Source organism: Carya illinoinensis, chromosome 13 (assembly GCF_018687715.1).
Source record: "Carya illinoinensis cultivar Pawnee chromosome 13, C.illinoinensisPawnee_v1, whole genome shotgun sequence".
Classification (NCBI taxonomy): Eukaryota; Viridiplantae; Streptophyta; class Magnoliopsida; order Fagales; family Juglandaceae; genus Carya; species Carya illinoinensis.
In genome coordinates this window covers 14,604,302-14,621,059 of record NC_056764.1, presented here as the reverse complement: position 1 = coordinate 14,621,059, position 16,758 = coordinate 14,604,302, and the positions used below count along the sequence as shown (strand labels likewise).

The 16,758-nt window shown below is 30.5% G+C and overlaps 1 protein-coding gene across 1 annotated transcript; it reads right to left on the bottom strand.

Annotated features, from left to right (window-relative positions):
* Window positions 1-12,885: 12,885 nt before the first annotated feature.
* Window positions 12,886-13,820, bottom strand: LOC122290869. Its single transcript, XM_043098538.1, has one exon. The coding sequence runs from the start codon at window positions 13,713-13,715 to the stop codon at window positions 13,188-13,190; it is 528 nt and encodes a 175-aa protein (XP_042954472.1). The 5' UTR covers window positions 13,716-13,820; the 3' UTR covers window positions 12,886-13,187.
* Window positions 13,821-16,758: the final 2,938 nt, after the last annotated feature.

The window sequence follows — 16,758 nt, the reverse complement described above, 5'->3', positions numbered from 1 at the left end:
TACATTTTAAGAGGATAGAAGATCTTCATGATGTATGACAAAGATTTTCATGTCAAGATCTTCAAAGATTAAACAAAGAAAAGACAGTCACATCCTCAGGTTATGCAATATACAAAAGGGCAATTCAAATTACATAGACAACCAAAATAATCCAATAAATCATCTACTTGTAATTGCACCCTCACCTTCATCAAGTTCATAGCTCCAACCTTTATCATCCAAAGCATCATGTCATTGTTGTAATAGCGAGGTGACCACTCCTTCCAGTTTTGTCAACTTGTAACTTCATTTGGAATTGTTGGAAATTAAGAAACATGTGCATATAGGAATTTCTAACTATAGAACTTACAGTTCAGAATTAATTAACTTAGATACAAAATACTTCAAACAAAGCAAATCCAATCAATAGGAACTTATCCAAAAGAAATTCACTCAATTTCTAACGTGAAAATTATTATCTTTTAGTTTCTCTTGTGAACATTAGAGCCAAGACTGCTTCCTCAATTTTAGACATGAAAGGAGATAAGTCAAGTTTCCATATCAGATCAAGAAGCATTGAACTGCGAGTAGGAAAAAAGCATGTTGATTAGGACCAATTATCTAAGAACTACTTATTAAGTTTGAAGCTCTCATATGGGTCAATAAGACAAAATCCACAAATATATGAAAACAACATGTTACAATCGAGATCATCATACTCCTCCTTCAACAAATAACAAAAATTATGATAGTGAAGTGGTAGCACCTAAGCTATCAATATGAGAGGCAATGATATCTTTCACTTATCCCATCACATTCATAACTGTAATATTTAATAACAAAATATAAGCAAAATGAGATTACATGCATGATGAACCCAATGTATCAAATTTCATATAATTATATGTTTACATATGAATTTTGATAATAACAAATGAATTCAAACATAAAAGAGTTTCAAACTCAAGTTGTCTACACAGTGGAGTCAAGCATATCAATAAACCAAGTATGAGCAAGAAAAGAAATAAACTCACAAATAAATCTTTTAGAGTGATTTTGTACATCTTTTGAAAAATTCAAAATTTGGATTAAATCTCAAAATTAATATTTTCTCATAAAGCATTAAATTATATTTTTCACATGTGCATGATATTTTTTAAAATTAAATTTGAATTTTTGAAAAATGATTAATTGTCATCCTTTACATGTGCATAACATGATTAAAAGTTTGAATTTTAAAAATTTGAAAAATAATTGATTCTTATCTTTTATATGTGTATGTTTTGTTTGAATATTTTCAAAAGTGATTGATACTTTTTTTTACTTCTACAAAAGGCATATGATTTTATTTGAAAATTTTGAAAAGTAAATAATGCTCATTTTGTCATATGCGAAAAGTAAAAAGATTAGATTTGAATATTTTGAAAAGTGAAAGATCTTGTCTTTGATAATTGCAAAAAGGAGAAACTTTTATTTGAATTTTTTGGAAAGTGAATGAGATTTGTTATTTTTGACATGTGAAACTTTTTAAATTTGAATATGAAATCTCATATGCCTATAAATAGCTCAATTGAGATATTCAAATTAATAACAATAAGAGTATATAACATTCATTAAAAATTTTCAATCTCTTTTCTCTAAGCATTAAGCCTTAACCCTTATTCATTTTGAGAGATATATAGTTTACGTTGTATTATTCTTATTTCACTCATAGATAAGTGTTTTCTGATAACCTACCCATTATCCGCTCTTATATCATTAAAAGGATGTGTATAACCCTTATGAGTGTAGAAGATATTCTATACATGTAATAGTTGAATTACCACGTGTAATGTGATTTTAAGTGCAAAGGGTATTCTACGCGGATTCTTTGTAGTTGTGTGCTAAAAAATGTAATAGCTAGGTTTCTATCTCTAAATGAAAAAGGTTGAATAGTAAATTTGAAAATCTTCAAGGGGTAGCTTGAGGCGAGTACGTAGGTAGTGGGGCCGAACCTTGTTAAAATACTGAGTTTGTTTCTCTCTTACCCTTACCATTTATATTTATTGTTGCTTCATATTTTTTTTTTCATATTTTATATTGTGTATCTGATTTATAATTGTTAATTTTTGAATTCAACTCAATTCACTATCCCTCTTGTGTTAGTCATCTAGGCAATAATTGGTATCAGAGTAAGGGCTCTTTTGTAATATTAGCTATCTTTTAAGTTAAGATCTTATTACTAATATTCTAGTTATATTTGATAAAAATCAATCTAGTAGTCAGTTTCTACTATTTTGCAGAAATAATTACACATTCTGAAAAGTTAGAACGTGAATTCTTCTTCAAACTCAAGGTCGAGAAACTTGGAGATGTGTTGTAAACGAACCTTATATCCCAACAAAAGTTGTTGATGGAGTAAAGACTTAAAAAGGAAAAAGAAGAGTTGGATCGTGAAAATGAGAGAATTATAACATTGAATTCAGCGGCTATGAGTCTCCTATATAATACTATCAACAGAAATGAATTCAATAGAATAATGGCTTGCAAGACGGCAAATGAAATTTGGAATAACTTGGAAGTTATTTATGAAAGAATTTCACAAGTCAAGAAATTAAAAATTTATATTTTTACTCATAAATATAAAATATTTAAGATGAATGATGATGAATCTATTTCTAGTATGTACACTCATTTTACTAATATTATAAACAGCTTGACAACTTTAGGCAAAATCTATTCCAACATGGAGATAGTAAAACAAATTCATAACTTTCTGCCAAAATGCTGGAAATAAAAAGTGACGGCGAATCTTGAGGTTATAAACCTCAAGAAACTCGAAATAAATGAACTCATAGGGTCACTTACTACCCATGAGTACACATTGAAAAGAAGAAAAAACGAAGAAAAGTCAAAAAAGAGCTTGACACTTAAAACTATTCCTTATTAAAGCGAAAATGATGAAGATAAGAAAAGTGATGACAAAGATGAAAAAATTTCGATGATAAGGAGAATTAAGAGATTCTTAAAAAAAATATAAAACTCATTCAAAGAAATCCTTTAAAAAGTTTTTCAAGAAAAATAAAGTAAAAATGACTTTTAAACTCGTTATACATGCAATAAGCCTAGACATATCAATGCAGATTGTCCTCTGCTAAACAAAGATTGAAACAAGGGTTATAATGTAATGAAAGTTACATGGGATGATGATTCAGGTAGCTTAAATATCGAAGCAGACAATAAAGAATCAGCAAATTTTTGTCTTATGGTTAAAGATGACATTGAGGTAACACATATTGATAATATTGAAAATCCTTCATCAGTCACTTTCTTCTTTAACTTATGATTTTTATATTTCAAAACAATGTATTCTTTACTTAAAATATCGATTTCGTTTGTTAAAGAATTTTTTTTTTTAACATAGTATAGTCGAGACCCAAATTTTCAAGTTCCTTATATAACTCTTCCAAAATATTTTACAATTTCTCATATGAAAGATTTTCAATATTATCAAAATTTATTACCTCAAGGTCATCTTTAGCCATAAGATAAAGATTTGCTTATTCTACATTGTTTATTTCGCTATCTGAACTACTTGAGTTATCATTCCATATAGCTTCAATTACTTTCTTGCCCTTGTTTTGATTTTTTTTTTAGTAGAGGACAATCTACCTTAATATATCCAGAATTATTACATTTATAATAAGTTAAAGAGTTATTTTTACTTGTATTTTTTTTTTTGAAAATTTTTTTGAAGGATTTCTTTGAAGAAGTTTCATTTCTATTTAAGAATCTCTTAATTCTTCTTGTTATCATCATAATTTCTCCATTTTGTCATCACTTTCCTCATCTTCATTACTTTTGCTTTCATGAGAAACAGTTTTAAGTGCCAATCTCTTCTTTGATTTTCTTTCTTCTTTTCCTCTTTTAATGTGTACTTATGGTGGTAAGTGATTCGATAAGTTCATTTATTTAGAGTTTCTTGAAGTCTATAGTTTCAAGAATCACTGTCACTTTTGATTCTCAACGTTTTGGCAAAGAGTTGAGATTTTTTCTTACTATTTGCATGTTTGAATAAACTTTGCCGAGAGTTGTTAAGTTGTTTATTGTGACGCCCCCAAATTCCGTTTGGGATCGGACGGACATTTGAAGCGTCGAGACATGCAACACAAGGTTACCTGCCCCCGTTCATGACATATAAGATGCAATATTCCTAACATGCATCTAACAATATGCAATATTCGCAGCGGATAAATTTTTTCTTTAGCAATACTATGCACCAAATTGAAAATATCCCAAATGCTTAAAACATACTTCATACATAAAAATCCATTGAACAACTAAGATCACAACACTAGTCCAAAATGGTTATGATCCAAAAAGTAGTAGAGATGCAACTCAATCGTATAAGTAGTAATTTACGTTAATTACTATATCAACATTTATGTCGCACCGTCACTTAGTCAACTGTGTCTAGTTGATCAGCTCCTGATTCTCCTTCAGGTCCTGTAACAAGATCTACCATTCGGGGGGAATGGTAGTTGGGACTACCAAAGTGAGATTTGATTACAAATCTCAGTAAGTTAACAAAAAAACTTCCACACAAGCTAATGATGCATGGATGACAGTAAAAGCATAAATGCATAATCAAATTTATAAGTAATTAAAGCATAACTTGGAGTACAACATAGCATAATTCACCTAACTTAAATTGAAACATGAACTGAACTTGACTTGACATGAACTTGATCTGAAACTTGATTTAGCATGAACTTGCTTTGAAACTTGAATTAACATGAAAAATACATACTCCACAGTTGTTGTGGCCCCATGTATTTTACGTGTAAATACATACTCCACAGTTGTTGTGGCCCCATGTATTATACGTATAAATACATACTCCACAGTTGTTGTGGCTCCATGTATTCTACACAAACTTGACTTAACATGAAAAATATATACTCCACAGTTGTTGTGGCCCCATGTATTCTACGTGTAAATACATACTCCACAGTTGTTGTGGCCACATGTATTCTACGCATCACAATTATAGTAAAATACATACTCCACAGTTGTTGTGGCCCCATGTATTCTACACAAACATAATGTACTCAAGATGAAACGTGACTTGAACATAACTTGAAATACATGACTAACTTGAGATAGAAACATTTCGTAACATGGCATAACATATAATAGACAACATATTTAACATGACATACTTGCAACAGTGAATATTACATGACTTGACATACATGTAATAGATGGCATACTTAGCATGACGTACTTGTAATGTACAGTAATACATAACAGAATATATTATGTAACAGATAAAAATTGATGACAGAATAAATTCTGTATAATAAACAATTACGTGATAACTTGGCGTGGCATGACATATATGATAACACACATACATACACTGTAGTTCTTTTACTTAGCACACATACACAGTAGACTGCTAGTAAGTTAAAAGCTAACTTATCTCGATCTCCGCGTTTCTTATAAAACCTCAAGCGCGATCACGAGGAACTGTAACTAGTGATTCTAAAAGTTAGTACTAAATCACTAATAATTTGAAATATGGAAAAATACTAACTTAAAGAGTAAAATTTCCATTTTACTTTCTACATGTAGGAAAATGACCGTTTTACCCATAACTTAAGGATTTTGCATACTAACTCCAAAAGTCACCAAAATTTACATGCCTCATGTAAATTTTATCCTCAACTCAAATATCAATTTAGAAAAATTTAAAACTAATCACAACTATTAAAACTCCATAGGGCCGAAATTCTCATATGCTATTTCTATTGATTTTTGTTTCCAACTTGTTTTGATCAACCTTTTGATCTATGACTTATAAATATGTGATCTTCAAACCAAACCATCACATGGTTTAAAAAGATGTCCTAAAACATATATAAGCTTCTAATTCAAGATCACATGGTTAAAAATTAACCAAAACATAAATTTAGCCAAAAACATCCACACTTTGGCTTATCTGAATATCTCTTTGCATAAAATTTCATATCTTTGAAACTAATATCAAATATCTTCAAAATAATACTATAACATGTATATAAGATGCTTAGGATCCTCCAATAAAATTATCAAAGTCATTAGAATAGGTTTAGACCACCAAAGAGTTAAACTTTCTCAAAATAGAAACTGTTTTTCTTCTTCCAGTTTCTAAGTTTCTAAATCTAAGCAAATATTTCATCAAAACCTTCAATCATGCAAAAATCCTCAACCAATAGTCATATATACATGTTAACAATACTCCATAAAAATTTCGGACCAATATCTATCCATTAGCTTGGTCAAAAACTCCAAACTATAACATATTCTCCAGTTTATCTCCCAGAATGACCTTTCTATAGTTTACACAATATTTGACTGACCAAATGATCTTCAAATGGGGCAAATAAGATATCCATGTAAACTAGACTCAAAAAGGAACAACTTATATGAAGGAGATTTTATGATAAAACACTTACAACAGCTTCGAAATGGGCATGCAAAAGAACTCCTAAAAGCTGTCCGAGAGAGAATGTTTGATATTCTTTTAAAGAAATGTGTAAATGAAGATAAGTTTGTGGGTGATGGCTGGAGATGCTTATGGAAGAGATAAGGGAGATGATAAGGCTGGAGTTGAGAGTTGAGTGTGGTTTTCTCCTACCCAAAATATCTCTAAAATATTATCTCAAAATATTCTATCCAATAATATCTATAAAAATCAGCTCAATATATTTTCCAAATGTGGAGTAGACTTGGAAGAGTAAGGTGGCTAAAATCTTTCTATGTGTATTTTAAATCTCTATTCTTAAGATATTTTTCAAATGTGTATTTTGCTTAGGTGTCATGATCTCACACCTTGATTTCCTTCACAATTCCATCTAATGGTTTCTCTTTGTGCCAAGTATCTAATACTATTCATTATGTGTGGTTAAGATCTTGCCAAGTGTCCAAATAAAATATCGCTATCCTAATTTGGACATTTCACACTATGATTTTGAAAACACTGCGCTCAATACATTTACCGAGGTTACTATTCACTCCAAAAATAAACGTAATAAACTTAGTACTGAAAAATTCTAAATATTCAATTAAGCCTAGTGGTGTAGACTATAATGTATTCTAACACTTTTAACTATCTCAAATAATTAAAATCGCATTTCTGGCACCATAGTGAGTGATAACACTAACTATGTTGACAGGCTAAAATTTATGCGATTAGTCGATTCGTGTAAACTTACAGAGTTTTCACGAGGTTCCTAAAGTCAATAGAAATTCCTTAAATTGAATTTCTAGCGGGCTGTTACATTTATGATGCTAGTAAAACGAGTGTACATATTAAAAATAGATTCATCATAATTTATCTTAAATATTTTATATTTATGAGTAAAAATATAAATTTTTAATTCTCTAACTTGCAAAGTTCCTTTATAAATAACTTCCAAATTATTTCAAACTTTCTTCGCTATTTTGCAAATCATTATTCTATTGAACTCATTCTCGTTGAGAACATTATATAGTAGATTCATAGCTGCTAAATTCAACGTCAGAATTCTCTCATCTTCACGATCCAACTTTTCTTCTTGCTTTTTTTATTTATTTATTTTTTATTTTAGAATAAAACCTTAAAAGGATTTGAATTATAACAAGGTTCTAATACAAAAGGGGATGGTGTCCAGAGAAGAGATACTTCTAATGATGCCTAGTGCATCTTTACTTAAGGCATGAGCTACATTGTTACTAGCTCTCACAAGGTGCCTTACAGACCAAGAGGTAAAGGAATCTAAGATTGTCTTTATGTCCCTAATCAGTGTCCCCACATAGGAATCAATAGCTGAGCTAGCTTTTAAGTAGTTAACAACTTGTAGGGAGTCTCCCTCCAGTACTAGATCAGGCTAGCCTAGTGATTTATAGAAAAGGGAGGCTTCAAGTGCTGCATATGTTTCTGCTAGCAAAGGGTTAGGGAAAAGGTCACTGGTTTTCTTCTTACCTTTACTCCGTCAATAACTTTTGTTGAGATATAAGGTCTTTTTACAATACATCTCTAAATTTTTCGACCTTGAGTCTGAAGAAAAATTCTCATTCTAACTTTTCAGAGTGTGTAATTATCTTCGCAAAATAGTGGAGGCCAACTGCTAGATTGACGTTCACTAAATGTAGCTACAATGTTAGTCATAAGATCTTAACTCAAAAAATAATAAATCTCATAAAAGAGTAATTGCTCTGATACTAATTATTATTCATATGACTAACACAAGAGGAGGATAAATTGAGTTGTACTTAAAAATTCACAATGCATAAAAAGAGACACATCACATTTATGTTAAAATAGAGGAAAACGTATCAGAGATACCCTTCCTATTATGAAAGAGGGGTTTGAAATTTTCCTCTTTGCTGAATTTATCATCTTGTGCAACAAATCTGTTCCCTTGGCTACATATAAAAGGGTGTGCACTCCCTCCAATTGCATACCCAATAAGTGTAGTCAATGTTCACCACATGGAAGTACCCCATGCTTACATCTGCATATATATGTGAAGGAATATGTTCAACGCAACATGAAAATAAAGGGCATATATGAATGAGGGTAGCAACAATCTTTTCCTTTAATTGCCAAATTGTTTTGCTCTAAAATGTTTATGACATTTTAGAGAAAACAAAGAAAAGAATGAGAAATGTTTTTTTTCTTTAACTCGAAAGTACAATTTCGCAGTATAGTAAAACAAAACTAATTAGGGTTGTAGATACGGATACGAATCCCAATACTCGAAAATCTCTGGAATCGCATCTGAATTTTAAAAGTCGGTAGATACCTGCTGGCTAGAACCAGCTACAACCTGGGCAGCTATTTGGTTTATACACGGGTTGTAACCAAGTATCCCATTTAGTTTTTTATTTTTATTTTTTTAAAAAAATCTGCAATATTTCATATGCAACAAAATTTTAATAAGAAGAAAATAGTACTTTAAAAGTACTAAAATAAGTATGAACATATACCTAAATAATCTAACAAAACAATCAAGAAAAAAAGAAATACCAAAAAAATCTAAAATAAAACTTAAAAATAGTTCTAAAATCTAAAAAAGTAAAAGTGTAAATATTAAAAACCTAAAAAACAAAATTTTTTACAGACGAATGCAATCATTCTTTGTTTTTCTTTTCTTCTTCTTTTTATTATTCTTATTCTAGACTAAAAATCTAAAAAAAATAAATAAATAATTTTACGGATGCATACAATTATTTTCATCCTCCTCCTCTTCTTCTTCTTTTTCTTCAGATCTGAAAAAATTTTAAAAAAGTAAAAGTGTAAGTAAAGATTAAAAACCTAAAAAACAAACAATTTTGCAGACAAATACAATCATTCTCTAATTTTCTTATCTTCTTATTTTTCTTCTTCTTCTAGATTAAAAAATTGAAAAGCAAACAATTTTACAGACATATACAATCATTCTCCTCCTCCTCCTCCTCTTCTTCTTTTTCTTCTTCTTCTTCCTATTGACTTTATAACCTTTTGCACATACAATACTTGTTCTTCTTCAAAGATTTTCTTGTCAAGATCTTCATAGATTAAATAAAGAAAAGAAAGTCACATCCTCAGATTTTGCGATATACAAAAAGGCAATTCAAATTGCATAGACAACCAAGATAATTCAATAAATCATCTACCTATAATTAATGCACCACACTTTCATCAAATTCATAGCTACACCTTTATCATCCAAAGCATCATGTCATTGTTGCAACATCGAGGTGGTCATTCCTTCCTGATTTATCACCTTATAACTTCATTTAAAATTGTTGAAAATTAAAAAACATGTGCACATACGAATTTCTATACGTAGAACTTATAGTTCAAAATTATATATAAGAGAACTAGGTAGGGTTATGCATCTGGATACGAAACCGGATGCATGGCAATCTCCAAATTCGCATAAGAATTATTAAAATCAGCTGATATGCATTGGCTCAAACTTGTTACAACTTGGGAAGGTATTTGGTTTATACACAGGTTGTAATTGGGAATCCGATTTTAGTTTTTTAATTTTTTTTTAAAAAATTTCTGCAATATTTCATACGCACTAAAATTTTAATGAAAAGAAAAATAGTACACTGAAAGTACTAAAATAAATATCAACATATGTCTAAAAACTCTGATTAAAAAACCTAAAAATTCCAAAAAAAAGATACCTAAAAAAATCATAAAAAACTAAACAATAGATCTAAAATCTAAAAAATACATATACAATCTTTCTTTGTATTTCTTTCCTTCTTCTTTCTTCTTATCATCGTCTACATTAAAAATCTAAAAAACAAACAATTTTACAGATATATACAATATTTCTTCTTCTTTTTCTTCAAATTAAAAAAAAAAAAAAATATTCTAAAAACCTAAACAAACAATTTTACATATATTTACAATCATCCGATTTTGATTCTTGTGAGAGGAGTCCCGTCGCAGTTGGGGAGTAGGATTTCTTAGCCCTCATCAGCGGCTCTAACCGGCAACACTTTGACAATATTATTTAAAATAAAAGATAGTTATATGAAATTATATTTCATTATTATAAAATAATTGTTGCTATATTACTAGTGCTACCCCTCGTAAATTTATCTAAAATTAAAATAGAATCGGTCATTTTCGTTTTTTATTTTTTATTTTTATATGTTCTCATAAAAGCAATTCACGAGTCACGAGAGTTTCACTTTAAAGGAATTATTACCCCTAGAAAAGTAAACTAGACAAGCGTGAGCTTTTGTTTCGGATTTCCTTCGACTCAAACCAAGCAAGCCTCACGGTTTCTGTATTTATTTAAAGCACGTGAAACGTGAAGGTTGAAAAAGAGTGAAAGAGGAAAGAATAAATAATAAAATAATCACAATTTCCATGCATGCATCCTAAGCCGGTTTCACAAAAATTCCATGATGTCTACATTGTCTAGGGTGACGCCATGTCTGTCACCGCCCGCGAACAGTTCCATAATTCCCATGTCTACAATAAAGACAGAAAACGACAGGCGGGCTTGAACAAAACGCTAAAGTGGACCTGGGTAATATAGTGATGACAGATGGATCATATCTTGTCAATATAATAATGGTCAACTATCTGTGGCTCCCACCGAACCACCCCCAAAATCTAACGGTCCACAATATTCTCATTCTTCGGCTCTTTAAAACATCTGTCGAGTCCGGCACTCTGGCGTTAGTTACTTACTACTGTCCTTTACAACACGACAACTATTCAAATCTCCGCGTTTTCTTTCTTTCTTTCTTGTGGCTCTGGTCGCCTAATCTTGCATTAAATTCTATTAATGACGTTCAGCAGTTTCTTTTGGTTTTATTTACAACCGCTCATGTTTGCATGTCATTTTCGTATAAAAGTTTTAATTTCGTTATGATCCAATTACCCATTTTGAGAACAATTTCAACTTCATGCAATTTTTTTCTTATGCTATTTTATAATAAACACCTCGTTTGTTTATCTAAATTTACACTATTTTATTTCATTTTATAATTATATATTTTTTAAATCTCTACATAAAATATAATAAATAATTTAAATTTATCAAATATCAAAATAAAATTAATATCAAAAAATTATATTATAGTATTATTTTATTTAATTTTTAACAAAAAATCACATCTTTATCTCATCTATGCAATTAAATAAAATTTAAAAATTATTAATACAAATAATGTTATTTATAAATTTTAAGAGAAATAATATTTATAATTTTAAAATATATAACTCATATTTCTTTTAAAATAATAGATAAAGTTGAGATTTATATAAAAAAATTATTTTTATAATTATAAACTCCACTTGTTTTAAAAAAAATATGTAAAATTTATGTTGTATTTAACATTATTCAAGTTCCAAATATATTAATCTTGCATAGATTATTTGTAACAAAAACTCTATGTATAATAACTTTTACATACTTCTTATACATTCCTCTAATATAATTAGTTTGTATTATTTTTTAATATAAAATAACTATTTTAAAGTTCCAAATATATTAGTCTTGCATAGATTATTTGTAACAAAAACTCTATATATAGCCATTTTTATATATTTTTTATATGCTCTATTAATATAATTAATTACATTATTTTTAATATAAAATAATTATTTTAATTAATCACATCAATAAAATATATAAAAAATACATAAAAATACCTTCTTGCGTGCTTGTTTAACAGTTTGGACAAACCGGGATGGATTATAAAAAGTTAATAATCCGATGTACGTTTTAAAGTCCTAAGTACGTGGGCCGTCTTAAATGAATTACGACTAACCACCGAACACTAACAAGTGGTCCTGCCTAACCCTTCCTTATGCCACCAGATCACCCTTATCTCCCCCCCCCCCCCCCCCCCCCCCAAACAACAAAACCCCGAATTCATCAAGCTAACAAATGCACGCCATTGACTCCGCCATGCCGTACGTATTATATACTGCCTATACCAAGATGAAGTCCACAAATTGCAGACACGGTGGACATGCAAGGACGTTCATGTGGACATCCTTGTGAGCCATTAATTCCATGCATTGTCTCAAGGGGTAATATTCTTCGAAACCTTTTAAAAAAATATCTCCGTAGTTCATCCATTTCTGGACGAAAAATTGAAACACAACTCACTAATTTTGTTTTTTCGTACCAACCCCACCATACAGTGCTTAGATCATGGGTACACAAAACCTACCAATCATTGAACCACCGGACCTACATCCCATTTATATTGACAACTTGCCCCCAACATCCACCTCCCTCTTCAACCACTTCTATTACCGCTTTAATTTCTTTTTTTCTTTTTTTTTAAGAAAAAGGACCAAACCACCTCAGCACACCGGAAAAAAGAAAAAAACTACGTACGTGTACGACATTATACGAGAAGAATTCAAGGAAATTATGAAGATCGAAATCCCCGATCTGCAAAATTCCAAAACAGTCTGGAGAGTCAGAATTACATTCGCCAATCGTCCAAGATGTTCCTCTTCTTAGAGTTAAGTCATCGTACGACGTAAAATTAAAACCCAAAACTAGGAAAAAAAAAAAAAAAAATTAATGACAAAACAAAAAGAAGACGAACATGTCTATCGGACTACGTCGGAAAAACAAAAAAAGATATTCTACTGAATATTCCGTAATTTGTCGCTGATGTTCTGTGATTTTTTTCGTTCTTTTTTTCGTTTCTGTTCTTCAAATTTACTAATCTTGGAAGCCGGTTTTTTCCCAAATTGCGTTTCGGACCCGACTGAGATCCCTACCTTTCAGGGTTCTCCCTGCGCCTTCGTGCACCGAGAAGGAGGCAATCCTCGTCCTCGCCATCTGCCTAGCCAAAAACTCGTGCGGCGGGACCCTCACCCCGTTCTCACACTCGTCGTCGCCGTTCAAGTCGACGTCGTTAACGCCATCCCCATGGCGATTCTCCCGGTACTCGTTCCTCAGGATCTTCGACCAGTCCGGAATGCTCACAGGCAGCGAGGACGGATTCGCTCCGGCCAGGTGGTCGGACGAGTCTGTAAGCGAAGGCTTGGCGGAGGACTTCTTTGAAAGGCGGGAGCCCGAAACAGGCTTGCGGAACTGTTCGGGAGAGTTGGAGCGTACGGAGTTGTAGATGTCTGACTCATCGAGTTCGAATGCAGACTCGTGAGCGATATTGGGAGAGTGGTGGTCTCGTTCATTGGGAAGGAAGCGGTAGCTCGGTCGAGCGTAGTAACTTTTACTGGCCGCCATGGATGCGTATTTGAAGATTGTATACACGAGGCAGGGAGTTTCGACGTTCTCTCTGTGTCTCTGTCCCTGTCCCTGAGTTGGCTTTGGGTGTTGGAAATGTGGGTTTTGATCTGCTTTTATAAAGGTTCGGAACTTCGGACGAGTGGCTTAATGGATAAGGCCCTCTCTCGCAACTTCATTCTACTGAAATTACTAGCACGCCCTCCGCTTTTTGTGGCAATCCCATCTCAGTTTTCTAATATATCCACTCAAAATTCCCATTTTCTTTTTAAACCTGTAAGGGCCCCTATTTTTGCTTTGGAATTTATCTTATTTAGATTATACTTTATGCCATAAAAACTATCCATATGGGAATGTTTGGGTCTAAATAAAATATTATTCATTTAATTTTAATTTTCATTCTTGATGTGACTAAAATTTAATTTTTTTTTATGTATATATCAATTAGTTAGTATTACATCATAAATAATGAAATAAAAATTTTATATATAGTTATTTTATGTATTCTTTATATATTTTACTATTGTGATTGTCTGTATAACTTTTTAAATATAAAATAACTATTTTGATTAATCACATTAATAAAATAAATAAAGAATACCTAATTAAACTCATTATGAAAACACAATAATTAAAAAGAAGTTAACTAAATATTATTTTGGGCCTAATTCTAAACACCCGTTAAATGGAGAAAACACGTTTTTTATGACAGAATAAATAAAACAGATTAAAAAAAAAAGAATAAATAAATCAGAATTAAAAAAAAAAGAAAAAGAAAAAGAAAAAAAAGGAGTGTACCTAACCGGGAAAGCAGAATCACACAGCAGCGTAGACTATAAAATTGGAAAATGCTACACATCATCCTACATCATATATTTTATATATTAAAATATTATTTTTTATTTTTTTTATTTTATTTTATTCTTATTAAACTAATTAAATTATTTTATTTATCATCCACACACTACATATTTATTATAAAAAAATTAAAAAAATTAAAATAAATTTTTCCTATAAAATTACCAGACAGCTACTTTATCCATAATAACTGAAAAGGTATAATATTCTCCGACATTTTCCAATGGTGTCGATGAGGACGCGTGTTTTCCCTCACAGCTACAGATGAAGGCCACGTGTGGTATGTAGAGTAACGTAGAGGTTTTGCTAGCCGACAAAAAGGGGGCATTTTGGGGAGGAGGGTATTTGTCTCTTACCGCTACCGGTTGAGGGGAGTTTTGTCGGGACATGAGGGAGAGGGAGAGGGGGGTTAACCTGACCTGTTCCTAGAAATGAGGACAAAGTGGTCCCCTGTTTAGACGTTCGAGGATTTCGACACGTGTAACTATGAAAAGTAAGTGCTCCACGTGGCCTCTCAATGTTTAACGTAGCCTAGGTGGGCCATGACCCATGGCAGCACGTGAAGTAGGCCCTAGCGCTACTCGGATCGAGCGCTTCACCCAGCCAGCTGTTCTTGTCCTCTCATACTTAACACTCGAGATAAATCTCACCCAAAAAGCGTTTTAGCTGGTTCCAAAATTAACCTCTCGAATTAAAATTTCTATTTTTATTTTTTTAAATAATATTTATAATGATATAATTTGAAAATATTGCATAAATTATAAATATATAACTTACATAAAAATTTTAATTTTTTAATAATAAATTTTATTTTATTTTTTTAAAATATAGCCGCTTATGCAATTTATGATTATATTTAATATTAATTTTTTAATAAATTAATTTATATTTTTTTAAATAATAAATTTAAGGGGTATATTACTATATTTCTATTTAATTATTAGTGTAGTGTTAGGGGGTTTTAAGAGAAGACTAAGCATAAATGAATCTAACGTGTGAATTGTAGATGTTCCCTCGAGATACACTTGAGCCATAACTTAGAATTCAGTATTGGAAGTGATCCCAGCTTATTTCAACTCATTTCATATTATCTTATCATTATAATTTTATCAAAATTTTATACAAAATATAATAAACAATTCAAAATTTTGAAATCTTAATTCAATTTTTTTAAATCTTAAAATAATAATAATAATATTTTATTTAATTTTTATCTTTTATATAAAATCATTTACTCTCTAAATCCAAACAAGACCATTCATTAGCTTGACTTCTATCTCATCATGGCATAGTGGCTCAAATTGCAGTGTCTAAATCCAATCGAGAAAGTTGATGAGAATCTGTGATGTGAAGTAATCTTGATAATCAAAATTTAATGCAATGTGCAAATTACATAACACTTTGATAGACAATATATAACAATACATGTTAGTTTGACTAGTTTTAACTTGAAAATAAAAACTTGATAATTTGAGAATAAAAAATAAGAATTCTGCTATTTACAGTTATTTTTTTGTACTCTTTATATACTTTATTGATATGATTAGCCAAAACTTGATAATAATAACTTGATAATTTGATAATAAAAAATATGAGTTTTGAAATATACAGTTATTTTTATACACTCGTTGCGTAATATTCTATTGATATGATTGGCTAAAACAGTTATTTTATATTAAAAAAATGACGTAATCAATCACATTAGTAGAGTGCGTAAGTAATATCTAGAAGTGAGTATAAATAGTTTTTTTTAAAAAATTTAAATATATATCTCTCTTTCATGATCCTTTTGCATAGGAAAGCAATTATATTGTTTGTTTTTTAAAGGGAAAAAAAAAAAAAAAAAACAAAAAACAAAAAGAGAAAAACCAGTGATTTTGTTGAGTCCACTCTATGTTTTTATTTCCCTAGCTTTTTCTTTATTATTTCAACTTTTTACTTTAGTAAAGTCGATGCACTCTATATAAACATGATGATGATTTTAATAATTACTAAAATATGGTCAAATCTTAATTTTCAGTGCCAGTGATAAAGTTGATAAAAGTAGTGAATGATTAGAAAAAGAAAAGGTGAACTCATGAAGATCTTGATTCCAGAAAATGAGTCGATGATTTTGATCAAATTCGAAAGATAATGACTTATTGCTGTCTTGCGTAAAGAATATATGTATATTTATATAGTTGGT

What these genes read in the sequence shown, in the direction of transcription:
- LOC122290869 (XM_043098538.1), bottom strand. Translation starts at nt 13,715, where the DNA reads ATGGCGGCCAGTAAAAGTTACTACGCTCGACCGAGCTACCGCTTCCTT.